This window comes from Diceros bicornis, chromosome 3, assembly GCF_020826845.1.
Source record: "Diceros bicornis minor isolate mBicDic1 chromosome 3, mDicBic1.mat.cur, whole genome shotgun sequence".
In the NCBI taxonomy this organism is placed as follows: Eukaryota; Metazoa; Chordata; class Mammalia; order Perissodactyla; family Rhinocerotidae; genus Diceros; species Diceros bicornis.
In genome coordinates, this window is record NC_080742.1 from 79,827,077 (window position 1) to 79,846,779 (window position 19,703).

Sequence of the window (19,703 nt, forward strand, 5' to 3'; positions counted from 1 at the left end):
ATAATCCAGGATGATCTCATCTCAAGATCCTGAGGTTAATTACATCTGCAAAGACCCTTTGTCCAAATAAGGTGAGAATCACAGGTTTCAGGAATTAGACAGGACATCTTTTTTCTTGGAAGGGGGGGTGGGGGCCGGGCATTTTTTGGCCTGCCACAGGTCCCCATCTGAAAAATGGGGATAATGACTTCTGGGGCTGTTCTCTGTACCCCTGCTTGGGCTGAGGGCCCCAAAGATGCGCCTGATCCACTTCCTGGAATAAGGGGTGCTCTGGACTGAACAATCGTGTCCCCCCAGATTTATAAGCTGAAGCTCTACCCCTCAATGTGATGGCGTTAGGAGGTGGGGCCTCTGGGAGGTGATTAGGTTTAGACGGGGTCATGAGTGGAGTCCCCATGATGAGGTTAGTGTCCTTAGAAGAAGAGGAAGAGCCACCACAGCTTCCTGTCTCTCTGCCATGTGAGGACACCCAGGAGGCAGCTGCCTACAAGCCAGGAAGAGGGACCTCACCAGAACGTGACCACACCGCCACCCTGATCTTGGAATTCCCAGCCTCTAGAACTGTGAGAAATAAATGTCTGTTGTTTAGGCCACCCGGTCTGTGGTCTTTTATTGTTAACAGCCCAGGCTGACCAAAACAGGGACTCAGGGGAGGTTACTAACAAGAATAGAAATAGCAGGCAAGACTGCTCCACCTGTCTGGGGAAGGGCAGGGTCCCAACCTCCCTCGTCACCCCCGGTCAGGCTGAGTAGTCAGGCAGACAGGTATGGCCACAGGTCCTGGTCACGTACCACCCTTCTTGTCCCTTCCTTGGAGCCCTGGCAGCTCTGTTGGTTCTACTATGAGTCTGCCCTCTTGGTGCCTCTGGACAGCAGGACAGCACCCCAGAGGGTTATCAGGCCTGGCTCCTCAGCATCGCCTCTCTCAGAGGGGTCCAGAGCTGCCCCCTCAGGGGAGATAATTCCCGGCAGTCTTCAAATCTGGAATTGTTCTGCCCTTATCAGCTTGTTTCAGCTGGCCTGCCCGACACTCGCTCCCAGGGTGGGGCCCTGTCTGGCTCTTTCCCTGGGCAAGAGAGGGCAGCCACTGTCCAGCGGGGATGTCTCCCAGCAATGGAGAAAGGCAGGCTTCACTGGGGTACATTCCTCCCTGCAGGGGAGGGCACCCCACTGCTTCTACCCCAGGCCAGCAATTCTTCCTTCTTTCCTGTCCCCTACACTGGGGAGTGTGGCCCAGAGTCTGAGGGTACCTGGCTCCAATCTGCACACATCCCTGCCCAGTCCCACTGTGGGACCCCTTCTCACTCTTCCCCTCCCCCTCCACGCAAGTAGGATAGGGTGGTAGTTAGGAGCACGCACTTAGGAGCCTGACCACCTGGGTTCAAGTCCCCGTTCCACTGCACACTGGCTGTGTGGCAGGCAAGTGTCTTAACTCTCTGTTCCTTAGTTTCCCCAACTGTCAAAAGTGAAGAAGAGGGTAACAATACTAACTAACTCATGCCTTTAAGTACTTAGAGCAGCGTGTGCACATAGGAAGCGCTCAGTTCATGTTAGCTGTGATTATATTCCTAACCGCCAGCCCTGGTAGTTAAGATTCAGTGCTCTCACTGCGGCAGCCCGGGTTCGTTTCCCTGTCAGGGAACCACACCACCTGTGTGTCAGTTGTCATACTGTGACGGCTGCGTGTTGTTTTGATACTGAAAGCTATGCCACCAGTATTTCAAATACCAGCAGGGTCATCCATGGTGGACAGGTTTCAGTGGAGCTTCCAGACTAAGACAGACTAGGAAGAAGGACCTGGCCAGCCACTTCTGAAAAGTTGGCCATGAAAACTCTATGAATAGCAGTGGAGCATCGTCTGATATAGCGCCAGAAGGTGAGAGGATGACGAGAAAAACCGGGCAGGGCTCCACTCTGCTGTGCACAGGGTCCCTAGGAGTCGGAGTTGACTTGATGACACTAACAACAATGATTATATTCCTACCTCGCTGTCCCAAGGCAGAGGGAAAAGGCTCCTCCACTTGCCAGCCCCGAGTCATGCCCCCGCACCCTCCCTTGTTACAGAGCCATGCTGGGACGTGCCTCTTCGTCTGGGGATGCTCACGCCTGCAAAGGCCTTGACACAGGAGAGGGTGGACACAAGGCTTCCGCAGACCCATGGGGCTCTTCCCAGGTTCCCCAGTGAGGCATGGCCACTTAGGGGAGGGGGGAGATGACAGCACCAGGGTGTCTGTGGTCAAGCAAATTCCCAGACGAGAGGGTAAGCTGGAATCCTCCGGGGGAAGGAAAAGGAACCTGAGGCCTGGGTGGGGCCTGGCTCCAGGAAGTGTTTCCTCACCAACTCGGAGGAGGCTGGGGTAGTCAGAGCTGGGAGCGAGGGAGGGAAGGGCTGTCCTGCTGGCAGCCTGAAGTTCCGCCCTGACAGCGACCCCAGACCTTGGTCTCACAGGGAGAGACTGGACAGCCCGAGCCTCGCTTCTGTGAGAGCTGTTTAGGGCTGCTGGGCTCTGGGACCAGAGCCTGGTGTTAGGGGCCACATGGCAGAGGGCCAGGGGGAGATGCTGGGGCGGCTCCCTCTCCAGCCTGGGTTTCCTCCTCCGTGAAACAAAGCTACATCACTTCTGCTTCCTTCCCCATTCCTCCCTGAGGGGTGTGGGGGAAGAGGACAGAGTCCGATAAGTGTCTCCCTCTAGAAGGAGGGGAACTAACACATATTAAAATGTATTGACCGTCAACTGAAGGCTGGGGCTTTTATGTGATATCTCAATGTTGAAAAACTCCAGAAGTTTCTGTCATTCAGAAACTGAGGTGAAAAAGGTAACTGGCCTGTTCAACATCACAGCAAGTGAGTGGTCAGGTGGCTTAGGGCGCCAGTCTGACCGAGGAGCAGCTTTCTTTCCAGGGCCCTGTGTGGTGCTGAGGAAGAACAGCAGGCTGCAGGCTAAGAGTCAGGGGGCTGGTTCCCGGCCTGGGGCTACTATTTGGGCAAGCCACTTAAGTTTCTGGGGCCTTGCCTCCCATTTGTAGAATAATGACAAGACACAGTAATATATAACAAGGGTTGGCAACCTCGTTCTGTAAAGGGCCAGAGAGTAAATATTTTAGTCCTTGCAGGCCATACAGTCTCTGTCACAACTACTCAGCTTCATTGTAGCTGAAAGCAACCACAGGCAGATGTAAAGCAATGGGCACGGCTGTGTTCCAATAAAACTTTTATTTACAAATACAGGCAGCTGAGACCTCCCAGGTCTGGGGCCAGAAGCCTAGGTTTTCATCCAGCTGTGGACCCTATTCTGTGATGTCCCTGAAGAGCCGAACAAAAGCCACTTGTACTAGCCCACTATTAGAACTGAGCCGTGTGATGGCAAACTGAGAGCAAGTATTTGCAACTCTTATCACAAAAGGAAACGCCTCAACTGTTACCTATTCAAAAAAGAAAAGGAAAAATAAGTTAAAAAAATCTAAAAGCACCACAGTCCAATAACAGACATCAGAGGGGTGAGTGTGGGTGATGGTCCTTACAGAGGTGACCTCCCCTCTTTGTATGGCTGTTACCACTTACGAGATGTCGTGGGAAGGACCGTGGCCATTCCCCTTCTACCCCGGAACCTGCACAGCACCCATTCCCAGTGGATGCTTGCTAAGAGTGTTCCCAGGGATGGAGCCACGTGATGCTGCCCTCCTTCTGACCCTCACAGGAATGGCCAGGGGCAGCTAGGGTGGAAGTCAGCCAGCAAACATGGCAGGTCAGTGCACTTAACTTGGTTCCCTTCCTCTTCTCCTCGGGGGGCTGACCGCCCCTGGTCCATAGAGCCTCTCTCCCCGGGCCACCCACCTGAATTGTCTGCCTGGGGCCTGGGGTTTTAGCCACTGAGTGTCTGCTGCCATGGGTCACAGTAGCTCCTGTTGTGTTCCATCAGGAGGTCTTCAGAGAACAGCCCTATCTGCCTTTATTTTAAGTGTTTCCCTGAAGAATTACATCCATTTAGAGAACTGCATTCATCACAAAGGATGATGGAGCACACCCGCGTAACCAGCACCCAGATCACGGAAGCCCTCTCTGTGTTCCCTTCTGGTCACTCTCCATCCCCAAGGGTAACATCTCTTCTCACTTAAAATATCATGGGTTAGTTTTGCCTGGTTTTGAATTTTATATCAAAGGCATCACATAGTGTTGACTCTTTTGGGTCTGGCTTCATTCCCTTGGCATTGTATTTGTTCGATTCATCCCCCACTGGGTGCAGTTGTAGACTTCATTCTCATTGCGATCGAGTATCCTAATGTGTGGACATGTCACGATGCATTTACCCATTCTGCTGCTGAAGGGCACTCGGGTGGCTTCCAGTTCAGGGCCACTATGCATAGGGCTGCCATGAATACTGACTGCAGCTCACACCTTCGGGGAACACATGTCTACACTTCAAGCAGGCCCCTGTCGACTGGTCCTGCAGGGTGTGGGGAGGGAGATGAACCAGGAGGGCTGGCTCCACTGCAAGTTGAGGAGACAGCGCCAGGCCCCATCTTCTGAGCCTCCTCCCTCATCACCCAGATCCCACACCCAGACAGAATCTCAGGCCTTCCCTGCATGGGCCACTCCATTCAGCTCTGTCATCCCAGACCCACTCCCTGACCACTCAGTTGTCACTTAAATGGGGCTTTCAGTGCCAGAGGCCTAGCAGAGAGGGAGTGGCAGGAGCAGAGGGGGGAGACAGGAGGCTTGCTCTAGAGGGCTCTGCTCTCAACTCTCTCCCTGGCATGCCAGCCCAGGGGGCCTTGGTTTCCACATGATTCACAGAGGGGTGGCTTCAATGACCTCTGCAATCCCTCCAAATGACAATCAGAGGCCAGAGTTGGCTGCACACCCCCATCAGATGCTCTCCAGGTAGGGGTCAAAGGGTGGAACCCCACCCCCACTCTGTAACCAGGCTGAGCTCTTCAACAGGAAGCTTCTTCAGATTACTCATTATTATAATTCTGTTGCTGAAGGCAGAGAGGTCAGAGGAGAGTTTGGAATTCAATCACCTGTGCCACCCACGACTGCAGACCTGCCTCTACCTGTGGCTGAGCCCCCGCTGCCCTGCTGTGGCTCCTCTCCCACCCACATGGAGGTCCCTGTCCTGGGCCTGGGCCTGCCTCTGCGCCGCTCGTCCCTGCTGTTCCTAACAAGGCGGCTGTACACATGCTGACCCCTGGAGGTTTGGGACCTTCCTGTGGGGACCACCAGCCTGCCAGGGAAGGGTCCGGGGCTCTGACTGAGCTAGAAAGATGGACTAACCTCCTTTAAACAATACCCTTCCCAGGGCCTCCTAATCCCTTCGCCTGCTGCAGACCATGTGAATCCTGATCTGTCTGACTGGGCAGTGTGCCCAGAAGTGGCCAACCCACCCGCCTGCGGGCGGGCGGGGGCGATGCCCGGCTGACTGTGCTCACCTTGCCTGCCAGGAAGGGCTCTGTACAAAGGTCAGGACAATGGGGCAGCACCCTGCGGGGGAGACAGAGTGACCTTCAGCTAGTCTTTGAGATCAGTTTCAAGGACCACACATGTGATGTACATGAAACTTCCACAGGAAAAGCGAGCTCTGGGGAGGGGAGACCCAGGTGCTGTGTGAGACTGGGGCCTCCTGGGACCTCAGTCTCCTCTTCTGTCAAAGGAGAAAGAAATATCTATCTTAACACAAAATGAACATTTAAAAAAATGTATAAGCTTTGGGGAAAAATGTCAAAATACTCCAAATCTGCAGAGGGGCAGATCAGGCTGGATGGGAAGTCGGGCTGACAATCCTGCCAACGCCCCACTGTGTGTTGGAGGCACAAACGTCTGTGCCAAGAGTTCTGGGAAAGGAGCACAGGGCGCTGCCTGTCCTGTGTGCTTGTGTAAGACTGTGGGGCACAGGTGTATATGTGTTCATCTCTTCACATGGTGAAAGCTTCTGCAAATCCACCCATCAAAAACAGTTTATCATCATTACTCTTAAGCTTATAACTAGCACTACTGAGGCCTTACCATATGGGCCAGACACTGAACTGAGAGCTTTGCGTGTGATCCCATTTGCGTCTCCCACACCCTCTCAGGAGTCACCCCCGTTCAGCTCCTGTAGGAGACTCAGAGTGGGGAGACAGAGAGGCAGACTGGGGAGGCAGGCCTGGCTATGAGTGGGGAGCGGGGGGTGGGATTTTAGTCCGGGCTGACTGTGGAGGTGAGTGCTCCGGGCCCTCCCACAGCAAGGAGCCATCCCGCAGCGTTTGCAGAGGCCTGCACCACTTGTCACCCGGCCCATCTTCCCCCAGCAGCACCTGCTGCACTCGGAATCCTCAGGGGCACACACACGTCCACAGCCAGAGCGTGCGCACACTTGGCATTCAACTCTTCCCTTACGGTCAGTTCAACAACAACCTGGGTAAACATTTTTCTGAGGGAGCATGTTGTCATTCCCACGCCACCTTTCTCCCTCCTGCAGCCGTGAAAATAACCAGATGTGTACGGGCTTCTTGGCTGCCCCTGGAAACCTCTGCCAGGTCCCGTCTCCACTCTGGTCGAAAACAAACAAGGGCCAGAAGCCAGAGGGAAGTCCTGCATAGACGGTGGGATGGTTGCCTCTGGGAGCGGAGTGAGAAAGTTCTGTGAAGTGGGGCCTGTGAATTTCCCAGGGAATGGCCAGTTTCCGCCTGGTGAAAGCAGAAGGTTAAGGCAGCAGGCGTAGCTTTCCAAATTTCCAAGCTTTTTTTTTCTGTCCTGGAGAGAATTCTCCCCTTCCAGGAATAACACCTGCATCCTTCTTGCTGCAGAATAATCCATGTTAGTCCACGTTCCCCAGACTAAATGTGTGCATGCTGGCGGGGGGGTGAAGGCTCAGAGGCTCCCCATTCGAGACCCCATTTACTCTGCAAAGCAGGTTAAATACAGTACAGACTTTACGCTTGGCCCCAAGAGTTGGGGGAAAGCATGATGACTGTTCTCCCCCTGCCCCCCGTAGAGCATGAAATCTGGATCTCTGGTGTTTGAAGATGGGAGGGCTCTTAGCTTGCCCGTGGGGACTGCGGGTCCGGTGAGGAGTGGGGCTCTGGTGGAGGTGTTGCTTAAAGAGAACAAACAAGCCTCCTAAATGAATATGGCTACACAATTGCGGGGCTGGCTCCCCGGTGCCCTGCCAGAGCCCAAGGGGAAAGTTAAAAGCCACGTTCCTTTTAAACAAAGCCAAGTTGTCCTCCGTGTGGGGGACGTTCAGCTAGCCAAGGAACCTGGGTTTTCTCTGGGCTCCGCCCAGGGAAGTGAATCAGGAAGCCCAGCGCCAGCCTGGGCTGGAGCCAGGTGTCCAAACAGCTGCAAGTTCATCCCCGAAAAGTAGCCGAGGAGACTTAACGACACCAGAGAGGGGGACCAGAAGGTGTGAACACACACACACACACACACACACACACACACATAGGGTGACTTCACAGCTCTTCTTTTCACAAGAAACCAGGAGCAAGATGAACTGTTTCCCTCTGAAGCTGTGCAGGTCAGGAAGGGGCCAGGTTTGCTTAGATCACACGAGACTGACACTGCAGTCAGATTCAGGCTCCAAAAGGGGTAGGGCGGGGCGGGGCGCCACCATCTCTTGCCCCACGGCCTCACAGGCTCATCCCTACCTTCTCGCTCCACTCTCTTTATTGCATTCTCAGGCTTACTTCCCCGCAAGGTGGGTGCAGAAGCCCAGATGTCTAGGCCAAGTTTATTGGCCACTCTCATGCCCAGAGCACTAAGGTGTCGAACCTAACGTGGAAGGGGCTACTTGGAGCCTCCAGACTCTGGGTAAATCTCCAACATCCTCCTACCTCGGACTTCCCATCTGGAAAGTGGGCGCAGTGCTCGGGAGGGTGGCACAACCCAGGGCCATGGGATTTCAGAGATGCTGGTCCCAGGGGCCGCTGCCTTTCTCATCTTCCCTTACAGGCTGGTCTTTGCTTTTACAGTGATGACGTCATGCCTAAAGATGCAGCCGGAAGAGGACCTGATGCCCACCCCTCTGGCTGGGGAAGCAGGGGCCAGAGAGAGGCAGTGAGCTACTGAGCAGCCAGAGCCAAGTTGGGGCTGAGTACACAGCCCTCCCTGCCAGTGGCTGGGCACGCCCCACGCGAAAAGCCATGCAGACATCACTCTCCTCTGCATCCCGGGGTCAGAATGTCAGCACTTGGGGGACCCTAGACATCATCTGATCCCATCCCAACAAGGGAGAGGTGGGCCAACAGACAGATTACTGGGCACCAGGTCACACCTTCTTTGGTTTCTAGAACTCTGTGGTTTAACTCCCAAAGCAGGCTCTCTATACTGTGGGGCATATATGCCCCTGTGCTTCTGCTCCACCTCCTGCTTCCCCTCATGGCCATCGGATGGGGAGAGGGAGGCATCTGACCTGTGGTGAGAAGAAGAGGCAAGAGGGCCTAGGCCATCAAGACCCCGAGAGCCCCACTACGGGACATGTTCACACGCCCTCCCTCACATTATCCAGGAATTCAAGATGTCACTGGCTGTCCCCAGCAGCCAACTGTGATGAGAACAGCTTCTCCCACCTCCAGCCATCCCCAGTGACTCAAAGCATCAGTGCCATCCAGTCTAGGCTCCCCCAGTCTCCCCCCTCCCGCCAGCCCTCCTGGATACATCCACACACTTGAACCCAATCCTATTATGCCAGCAGTTCTGGGGCCAAAATCATCAGGAAGGTCAGGCCTTTCAGACCACTGGGAAATACTAAATAGGGGGGTCCTGAGGATCTCCGGAGCCAGCCCTTCATTCACAGATGAGAAAACTGAGGCCCGTGGGGAGGACTCCTGGCCCCGAGTGGGTGGAGCATCTTCCTCTTGCAAACCCCTTTTCTTTTTCTTCCTGCTCTTTCCTCAACACCCAACTCAGATGGACCCTCCTGGGTATCTGCTCCATGCTTGCTGCCACCCCCATACACACACACACATAAATGCCCAAAGCTTAATTAACAGGAGGCCCCAGCGGCAGTTAGAGAGGGTGTGTTGACACAATTGCCCAAAAGTGCCCATGGAATTCAAAGATGTGAGATTGTGTGGTCAGGACCAGACTCCAGATTCTCCCCAGGCCCAAGAGTAAAGCCAAAGTGTTTTTCCACCTAAGTGCAACCCCCCAGGATGCCGAGGGGAGAATGAGAGCCTACAGACAAGCTCCCACCCTCCTCTCCCCAGGAGCCAGCCATTCGCAGCACAAGCCTGCACAAGTGCCCTGGCCTGCTGCGCCCGCTGAGCTGAAACCAGGATGACCTCAGGGTGAGATGCAACTCTGTGTAGTGCTCTGGGGTTCTCCAGATGAAGGCGGGCTGGCCGGGAGCAAGGGCCTGTTGGAGAGTGGACTGACATCACAGGGCCTGAGGAAGGGAGCAGCCAGGCTGCTGCACACCGGCAGGCTGAGACCCAGCCCGCACTCTACTCAACAGCGCCCCCTAGGGATGGGGTGCAAGACTACATCTGCCTGAGCAAGGGGACCCTGCGCTCACTGACCAGCCTGGGAGGGATGCCAGCTGGTGACTCAGCAAACAAGATGCACCCCCTTTCAGCCATCTGGTTTCCCAACTCCCTGAAAAATGAAAGCCTGAACGTGGATGAGATCCATGCCCCTCAGCAAGCCCTGTTTAACCAGAGCCGGGGAGAAAGCCCCAAGCACGCTGCATTTGGTGCGCCATTGTGGCAGTGCTGGCTGACAGAACACCCTCTGGAATCCCCTTCTCCAAGTCCTGGGGCAGGATGGCAGGATGACGGACTCAGCCTGAATTTAAAACAGAAATGTGATGCTGTCAGGACCAAGGACTCAAAGCAGCGGGGCAGACGCACAACAGGGAGGAAGACGGAAGCAACCAGCAAACCGGGTTTGCCCCCATCTGAGCGGAAAGATCAAGCATCAAAAACACACACATTCACAATTCTCTTAATTCTATCGAGAAACACCATTATTAAGCACCCACGAGAGGCCACCAGCCTCAAATGTACCTTGTTCCTGCACAGACTGTGGTACAAGCAGCCTTCATTCTGGCCACAACCTCCCATGCGGTCTCCCACAAATCCCCTAAGGAAGGAGGGCCCGCTAAGGCTACCGTTCCGTGCCAAGGTCTTGCTTAGCAGTGCCCCAGACAGACTGGCGTGTCTATATGTGATGCTTCTCAGCCTGACCCAGGTCTTCACGCAGGACTCTCTGGGTTTGAGCACTGAACGTCCCTGGACACCTCTCAGTCCTGGGCAAACTGGGACAGGTGGTCACTCTATCTTTACAACAGTATTTCCCCACAAGATGTTAACAGATGGTCTACTAGCAAGGAAGGAGACAAGGAAGAGGTGCCATGGTTAAAGTACGTTTGGGGAAGGCTGGGCTCAGGTAAGTAAGCCCACTTATGGGACGACTCAGAGCACGAAGATCCCAATATGTACTGATTTTCCAAGAAAAAGAACAGAGGAGGCAGCATTTCCTACTTTTGGGATCATGGTTCTCTCTTATTCATAGACATATTTTATTCATTTATCAAACATTTATTGAGACCATAACTATTAATATCTTGAGGGACTACTAGTGTTCTCTTTGGACACAGGGACACAGCTTTTTTATGGAGTCGTAAAAGAAAAAAAAACCCATATAGTGCTAGCCATGATTTACCATTTGGGTAAACTGAGGCACAGAGCAATGCCCCAGTGGGGTTTATTGTGCAGAAAGCCAGATGCAGCTCAGTGAGTAGCTCCTAGCCTCCTCCCACATCTCGCTTTGTGAGGAAACATTCAGTTCCCTGGTTTACATTAGCCGCTGGATTGTAACCCACTGCGCCTCCCCTCTGCCCCTCCCTTCTCTTAGGATGAAAGTGTAGAGAGGGCTGCAGAAAGACAAACATCATGCTTCGCTGCCTGGCTTGGATGATGTCACTGGAACTTAGTGTGAGTCAGGGTAAGGCTGGATGATGAGAAAGGAAGCCCTTCAGAGGGAGAGACTCAGACCCGTGGGCTGGACGGGGCAGTGTAGCTGGGGCTGCCAGAGGAGCATTCATCTAGGTAGAAAGGAGCTGTGGGATGTGAGACTCCATTTCACAGTGTGGTGGGCAGAGCCTTGGGGGCTGCCAGGATCAGAATCCGCGTGGCTTCAGGAAAGCCTGTTCTGACTTGAAGCCCCAAAGGGAAGGGCAGTGCCCCCTAGGGCTGGGGTGAGAGGCACCTGGGTGGCAACCAGGAAGGTGGGGGGCTGGCCATCAGAGCCCCTTGTGAGCGAAGTCTACCCTGGCCACCTTCATCCGGGACTGTGGTTACAACTAACCCCCCAGAACTGGGGCCCCTATCCTGAGTAACCTGGCTGTGGGCAGTGACTACAGGGAAAGGGCCGGGTTCCCAGGGAAGGGCCAGAGGAAAAAGCTGGGCCCAGCAAGGTTCAGGTCACAGCAGATGCTCCAGCTCAGGAGGGGGCAGTAGCAGGATCTGCTTCATCACACCTCACACGGGACTACAGCTGAAGCCAATGAAAGAAATAAACCCAAAAGGTACTGATGCTGACTATGCATCAAGCACACCACCTACGAGACTATATTTAACCCTCACTGTGAGGAAGGCATTATACCCATTTTACAGCTGGGGAAACAGAGGCCAAGGAACAAGCCTGAAATCACAAGGCTGGTAGGTGCCAAAGCTCAGACTAAAATCCAAGCCTCTAACTTCAAAGCCGTGGGCATCATACCAAGAGATTTCAATTTTTCTTCTCTTTGACAGTAGAACTTCTCACCTTTGAGTGAAGACAGGGCAGCTGCAGAGAATCCCAAGGTTTTCAGGGACTGAGTCTACGGTAGCATTGCCCAGCGACCTACTCCAACATCCATTCTTCATGTCGTCTTTATAGCTGAACCACTGCTTTTTGGTTAGGCATATGGGTGCCTGAAATAAAAATCACTCTTCCCTAAGGAAAGTACTCTTCCTTGCTTCCCTTGCAGCTAGGTGTGGCCACAGGACTAAGTTCCGCTCAACAAAATGTAACTGGAAGTGTTGTGTGTGGCTTCTGGGAGGAACCTTCAAAAGAGAAGCTGCAGCCTTCTTGTTCCTTTTTCCTGACAGCTGGAGCCCAAGCAGCCATCTTGGCCCACGAGGCAGCAGCTAATGGAGGCAGAACCACCACACCAGCCCTCTTCACTTCTATTAAATGAGAGAGGTGTAACTTCTGTCTTCTTTAATCCACTATTTCTTTTTAGTTGCTATGAGCAGCCAAATCAAGTTCTAACAAACAGAAGCCCTAATCTTCCCCTGAAGGATCTTTTGGGTGGGGGAGGACAGAAGCAGACCCCCACCACTTCCCTCCTTCTAGGAGTCCCTGCTCCCTCTCATCCCTGCCTGCCACCTGCCTCTCTTCTTCTAGAATCAGGTGAGGAGCCTTGCAGCTGGAGACCTCAGAACTGGCAGACAAGATTCTGGGTTCTAAACCACTGTGCCCCTCACTCATTCAGCAAATATTTATTGAATGTCTACCATGTGCCAGGTCCTGATCCAGGTGCTGCGGCTACAGCACTGCCCTCATGGAACTGACAGTCTACTCAGGGGAGCGACAAAGAAATGAGCACACATCAGGTGATAAGGGCTACGGAGAAGATACGCCGAGTAAGGAGATGAGTGTGTGTGTTATCCAGAAGGCCTCTCTGAGAAGGTGACAGTCCAGCAAGAGCTGATGGAAATGACTGAGTGAGGCATGCGGATACTTGGGAGAAGAGCTGATTCTGTGATCTAAAGCGAGTCTTTGGTGCCCGGGCCTCAGTTTCCCCTCTGTGGAATGGTCTGAGAGATACAGGCTGTCCAAAGGCAACCTCATGCTACCCCGGCTAGAGACTCTGAGGCTCCAGCCAGCACGTTCAGAGCAGGTTAGCACGGGAATCAGACTGGATGGGGACTGACAGGCCCCTGGACAGGGCTCCACGAATTTCTGGTAAGAAGGGGGCGTGGCTTCAGCCTCACATCTAGCTACTTAGTTTAAGAATTACAGAGTCCTTACTTCCTTGCCTTCCAGTGTCCCTTCTATGCTGCCCTGGGTCAGGGAGCTGGAAGGTTAGAGAAGAGACGGCTGTGGGCTCCTGGTCAGCTCATGTGTCTCCAGGTGCCTGGCTCTGGGAGGGCCCCCTGCACCCCAACTTGGAGCTGCAAACCTCGCTCAGCCATTCCTCAGAATTCTCTTCCCCCTGGGCTGAAGCACACAGCCTTCCGGCCATGACAATTGGCGGATAGGGTGCCACCCTGCGCCCTGGCCCTAGGGAAGTTCGAGGTGGCTGACCCGAAGGGAATAAGGCTATAGAGGAAGAGAGGGTGGTGGTGGTGTGTGTCCGTGAAAGGGGTGGGGCTAGAGGGAGGATGGGTGGCCGGGAGGCCAAGCTAAGCTGGGGGTCTGTGCTGGCCACTGCTGCAGTGGTCCAGGGTGGGGCCAGGCTCAGAGCCAGTACAAGAGCTTGGGGTGGGGGGGATGTGGGAGGTGCCACTCCTGAATTTGCAGTTGACTGCTACATCTGTACACCAGTGGTCTAACAAACATTTCCCACCACCATTTGTTCCAGATTCTGGCTGGATGCTGTGGACACCACAGGGGCTCACAGGCAGTGGGAGACAGACGTACACAGTCACAACGCATGGTGGCCAGTGCTGTGACATGGTACTTGGGGAGCCCCTGGAGGACCTAACTCTTGAGTAATGAAGTGGCCCCAAGCCTCAGCTTCCCTTGAGGGTGGAAAGGTGGGGCACCACCATCTGGGCACAGTGAGCTGTCACCATCATGAAACCCTTTCTGAAAAGGGTTTTAATGAGTTTCTCCAATGCCCAGGAGAGAAATGACATGGAAAGGGCCCAGTCCAGTTCCAGTATCTACGGCTGCATGCACCTGACCACACGTCTCCCGGGAAGCCATCACTGGGAGTCACTAGGAACCTGGCAAGTGACCCCACAGCCTGGTCTGCATTCCCTCAGCTGAAGAATCAGTGGGTGTAGAAGACTCACTGGGTTTCCAGGAGGCTCCCCAGCTCTAGAATGCTGTGTTCTATGATTTTCTGGGTTATTTAGAAGTGGTGTGTTGGGCCGGCCCCGTGGCTTAGCGGTTAAGTGCGTGCGCTCCGCTGCTGGCGGCCCGGGTTCGGATCCCGGGCGCGCACCGACGCACCGCTTCTCCGGCCATGCTGAGGCTGCGTCCCACATACAGCAACTAGAAGGATGTGCAACTATGACATACAACTATCTACTGGGGCTTTGGGGGAAAAATAAATAAAATTATTAAAAAAAAAAAAAAAAAGAAGTGGTGTGGAAATTACCCTTTGTCAATAAAATTCTACCTTGAACAGCCAGCAGGCTGCTTACTTGACGGAATCTTGTGGTAAATGCTATTGCAAATATGAAGAGGCTCCTTATAATACACCTTTTGTGTAGATTTTCTTGAAGGCTTTCTTTAAAGAGAATACCTACAGTTGTCGGGCTCATGTGGCCCGAAGATTCACAATCCCAGATCTGCCACCTCATCTGATCTTCTAACAGCCCCATAAAGTGTACTGGACACATGGCGAGGAGAGACCCGTGCAACTTCACCCATGTTCTTGGGAAGGGGACGTGACAGGAAACCCCCCCAGCCGAGCTCCCTGCCCTGCATCATACGCCGTGGGCACAAATAAGAAGCGGGCCCAGAGCTGAGGAAAGAGTCCCAGGCCTCCAGGTCTGAGGAAGTCTCCAGGCAGGCTGGGGTTCGGGCTGGTGGGCAGAGGAAGGTCCTTCTCTTTCTCCAGTTGTGGGAGAGGCGTCCATTCCTGGCTTGACCTGCGGAGGGCCCTGGGGTGTGAAGGGCGTGAAGAAGCAGCCCTTCCCAGGGTAGGGGCCATCTAAATCCCGACCCCCTCCCAAGAAGTGCAGTGAGCCATCTGGAGGGTTCCTCCCCCCTCCCTTAGCAGTGGAGGGCCTCGAGCTAAGCTAAGCTGAGCAGCCGCCAGTCTGGCACGGGATGCCAAGCCCAGAAGCCCCGACCCTCAGCAGCCGCTCCCGCCAGCCCCAGCTGCTGCAGAAAGAGGCCACCAGCCAGCGTCACTGCCCAGGATGTGAGCTGGCCCGGGGCTCCCCTTCCAGAGGGCCTGAAGCCAGGGGCTAGGATCAGTTCCCTTCGGTTTAACAGCCCAGATAGCATTTTGAGCAAGTGCTCAGGGCCCGATGCCCTGCTGCTGGCCCCTGAGGGGTTCACCGCATGGTGAGGGAGGCCCCCAAACAGACCTAGGAACTCAGGGAAGGCTTCTCCGCAGAGATGATCCCTGAAGACGGACAGGCGATAACGCTCCAGCTCTCCCTGCCCAGGGGAATTCAACCAGGAGGAGTCCCTTTCCTCTCTCAGCTCCCAAAGGGCAGAGGTATCAAAACCCCACTCAGCAGGAGCCCTTGCTCTCCCTTCCAACATGGACTCCAGAGGAAAAGGCAGATGCGGTGTGGCCCACCTCTCCCCCGCCCCTGTGCCCTGCCTTCTCTGGCCCAGGGCGACCCACAGAGGACCCTCCTGGGCACGCCAAGCTCCCCTCCTCTGCCCCTTCCTGGGCGGCCACACCCTGCATCTGGCCAAGCTGCCACCAGGTGCCTCTGTGTCCCTCAGTCTTCTCTCATCCCTCCCCACCCTGTTCCCCCTTCTCAGGTCTGCTTAGATCAGTCTGCTCCCAAGGCCCCCCCACCATGTCTTTCCACTCCTGCCTCAAAGCCATGTCAAGCAGAGCCATCATGCTAGGAACACCCGCTGTCCCCTGCCCCATCACATGGAACTTTCTCTCGGGGCTCTGAAAGCCCGCCTCCTCCCCAAAGCCTTCCTGCGACTCACTGACCCCATCTCGAGAACTTCCATTGGGACCCCCAGCCTCTCACCTCTATCTCCCCGCTACACCCTGCAATTCACTCAGCCTTAGCCACCCCAGAAATGGTCTCCCACCCCACGCTGAACTTTTTTATTTTAAAATTCCTGTATAAACCCCCACCTCCTTCAGAAAGCTTTGCCCAGATCACCTCTTCCCAAATCTTAGTGCTTTTTTACACCTGCCTCCCTTCCCACACCGTGTGGCGGTTCAGCTTCGGTTTTTATTACTACATTATCAATTGACACCCACAAACATTAGCAGAATCCTGACACTGGCGGCGCCTTAAATCAACCAAGTGCTCAATACCTATGCTTTGTTAATCACAACAGCTAGGATTTACTGAGCTCTGACCAGGAGCTGGGCACAATGTCAAGCTCATTACATAAGATCTCTCTCATCTTCAGGGCGACCTGCAGGTTAGAGATTTGTTACCACTTTACAGATGAGGACACCGAGGCCCAGACAGGTCCACTATCTTGTCTACAGTCTCGAAGGTCTTTCTGGCCCAAAGCCTGAGCGTTTTCCAGCAGCCCACGCTGCCTTTCCCTTGCCTAGGACTCATCCATCGAATGACTCCATCAGAATGATGTACAAGTCAGCCTGTCTTTTTCAGCAGCTGAGGGAACACAGGACCCCAGAAATGTTATAACAGTGAAACCAGAGGTCCCTTCCGGTCTTTCATTCTATCTTAAAGATAATGAATGAAACTGAGGCTCAGAGGTGTGACTTGTCACGTGGTTCAAGCAAATGTATCAAACCAAAAAGCACTGGAAAGGGGTCTAATGGACTGTCAACCCCTGAGTTTAATAAGGTTGTTTATGGTGTGGCTGCGTGACCCGTCTGTATAAGGGAAGCACCAAGGGGGCCTGTGTGGGGATAACGCCTTTATCAAGGAGACTCCCACTATAAACCTATGTTGTTTAGAACTGAATCACAAGATCCCAGCAGTTTGGGGGTTACGCCATCGGGAGGCCACACCTTCTGAAGGGCAGAGATGGAGGCATCCTGAGTCCCCATAGGAGGATATAAAATCTGCCACAGCCACTCAACACCGAGCCCGCACCCCTCAGCTTCTTCTGGCCTCAATGTATACAAATAATAATAATAATAATAATACTCCCTTGCTGCTTTACACTTTTCAAAGCACTTCCCTTTATCACTGCATTTTCTAATAATAGCATTTTAGGAATTGGGCACCCAGGGCTTGGAAAGGCCAGGTGACTTGCTGTTGGGGACAGGAGCGGGGTTATGGTTGTTTCTGTTTGCCACATTTGTTGACTACATATCAAGAGCCTACCATGTGCCATGGCCCTGTGCTAGGCTTGAGGAGGGCTTCCAGGAAGAGACAGGGTTTCTGAGCAGTGCCCAGATGCCAGGGGAGACAGTCCAGCCTTGAAGCCAGCAGTGAGTCCGGTGATCCCATGGGTGGCCTCGTCCCACCCCTCCCAAAGCTCAGCCTCTTTAAGCTCAGAAGCACTGGGAACTAGCCCAACCTTCCTGACATAGCCCATCTCCTTTCTAGGTGGTGCTACAAGGCTCCGCACAGAAAGAGTGCGTGTCGAAGCGCACAGTGAAGTCCAGCTGCCCTGAGAGCATGGTGGCCTTACTCCAGCGTCTCTCAACCCTGCAGGTTGTGCAAATCTTCAGTGACTGCCATCCCCAGAGCTGTTCCGACCATTCCTCACCCTGCACCCCCTCCTCCGGGGGGTGCACACTCTTTGCCCACTGGGAGTGCCCTTCCCTTTCAGGCCAGGCTGGTGGAGTCTCAGAGCCACTCACCGAAGCATGCCTAAGCCTGCTTGCTCTCTGCCCACCAACCCCTTCTCACCAAAGGTTCCCTGTAGTGCAGAGAAGAGACTGTACTGCCATTCCATCCCACCCTCCCCCTGAGAGTTTAGTCCCAAATGCCAGCAACTGCCAGCAGCAGGGTCCCTTCCCTGTGTGGGCTCTCACCCTGGTCCTCCTGACCCTAGGGTGGAAAGATAACTCTCTCTCTCTTTCTGCAGACACGTGCTCAGGTGCGCAAGAAAGAAATGCACCTCTCTCCTGGGGCTGAGACTCCAGCTGTTCCTAGGGGCTCTGGAACACCTGCTGTGATTGGATTTGAAGTCAGTCTGTCCCCTAAAAGGGTGACATTTCACCTTGAGAGGGAACATGGTAGATATTTCTAAGGTGTAGACCAAGCTGCGTGAGAGAAAAGTTCCTAGTTATCCAAAGGGGTTGGAGAGGGTCTCACTGTTCTGACAATGTACTAAGAAGGGATCTGTTCCTTTGGTGACATGGAGGCAAGGACCCCACTCAGACGAGTGACTTTGGGACTGTGGAAGGTCCACTTACTCCCCCTCCACCTGCCCTAGCACGGGCTCAGGTGGGCTAAGACGCACAGCTTGGAAAAACCTCTCTGCGAAAGAGTGAACACCCCGCCCGCCTAGGCCGTTACTGCAGGCTCGTCAGCTGCTTCGGGAACTTGCTCGTGAGCTTCCAGCCTGCCGCCCTGCCTGGAATCAACGACTACACAATACCGTCCCACACTCCCTCCAACAAGGAGAAAAGGAGTGATCTCACCCTAGGGGGCCCGCGGAAGCGTGGACCCTCTCGGTGTGCTAAGTCCCCGCTCTCTTTGCCCGAAACCCATTCAGCGCCAGCGCACCCCTGTTCGTCCCTGCATAATCCACCGCCCACTCCACCCGAAGGGAATTAGGGGACAGCCCACGCACCGGGCCCGGCACCTGCGGCGTTCTAGGGGTGGATGGTGCAAGGTCAGGACTCCGCGTGTGGCCCCCGCGAGAGCTGCGCGGAGGGACTGCTCCCGGTCCGGCCACGAGGCGCGGCGGGCTTCCCAGCAGCCCGGCCCGGCCGGGGGCGCAAGGGCACAGTAGGGGTCTCAGCGGCTCGGGGCACCACTCACCATTCCCGGAGGGCGACGACGTAACAGGAGTGGTCGGCGTAACCAGGGAGAGCGACGCCGGCGGCTGCAGCAGCAGCAGCAGCGCCAAGAGCGCCAGCGCGGAGCGCATCGTGCCCTGGCTTCGGGCCCGGAGCAGGTGGCTGCGGGTTGGCGGAGGGTCCCGGCGTCCGGGCGGCGGGAGCGTGGGCGGCGGGAGCGTGGGCGCCGCTCGGGGAGGCCTGGTGGTGGCTCCGGAGTCGCGCTCCGGCGGCCCTTCGTCGCGGCCGCTGCGGCAGAGCCGGGCTGAGGCGCGGAGCCAGGCGACAGAGGAGCGGCCGCGTCGCGGGCGGTGTCTGCGCGGCTGCGGCCGGGCGGGCGGCTGCGGCGACTCCCGTCCCGTCCGCGCCGGCCCCCGCCCCCACCCCCTCCCCCAGGAGCGCGCCGGCGGCGGCGGGGCCGGGCTGGGCGGGCGCTGGGCCCCGAACAATGAGCAGAGGAGGAAACTCCGCCCTGGAGCGCGCGGGCGGGGGAGCGCGGCGGGCGGCGGGCTCCGGGCGGGCGGGGGTGTGAGGGTGAGTGTGCAGGGCGGCAGGGGGAGCCCCCGCGCCCGACTGCTCCCCGCCCGCGGGGCAGCCCGCTCCGGCGCACAGGTGCCGTCCGCAGTGCTTCTGAGGGGAGGTCCTTGCACGCCCAAATCCGGAGCGAAGCGACCGCCAACCTTGTGTGTCCACTAAGGACCATTCGAGGCCTCCGGGCTGCAGCGCGCTCTACAGCAAAGCCGAAAAGCACGTCTCCCAGCTGCCAGATGCAACTCACCTGCGGGCGAGCCCGCATCCCGCACGACTCCTGAGCAGGTCTGCGCTGCAGGATGTGCTCTGGGCCATCTGGACTCTTTAGTTGCTTAACGTCTGCAAGCCTAGGTGCTTCACTTGTGATGGAAAAAAAAAAAAAAAGAC

General features: G+C 55.3%; 1 protein-coding gene across 1 annotated transcript in view; it reads right to left on the minus strand.

The window, feature by feature from the left end:
* The window catches only part of PODXL (podocalyxin like), a 44,072-nt gene extending 25,121 nt beyond the window's left edge, over window positions 1-18,951 (minus strand). The window contains exon 1 of the mRNA XM_058530128.1: window positions 18,769-18,951. Coding sequence (XP_058386111.1) covers window positions 18,769-18,877 — 109 coding nt within the window. The 5' untranslated portion in view covers window positions 18,878-18,951. The remainder of the gene's footprint in view (window positions 1-18,768) is intronic.
* Between the last annotated feature and the right edge of the window lie 752 nt (window positions 18,952-19,703).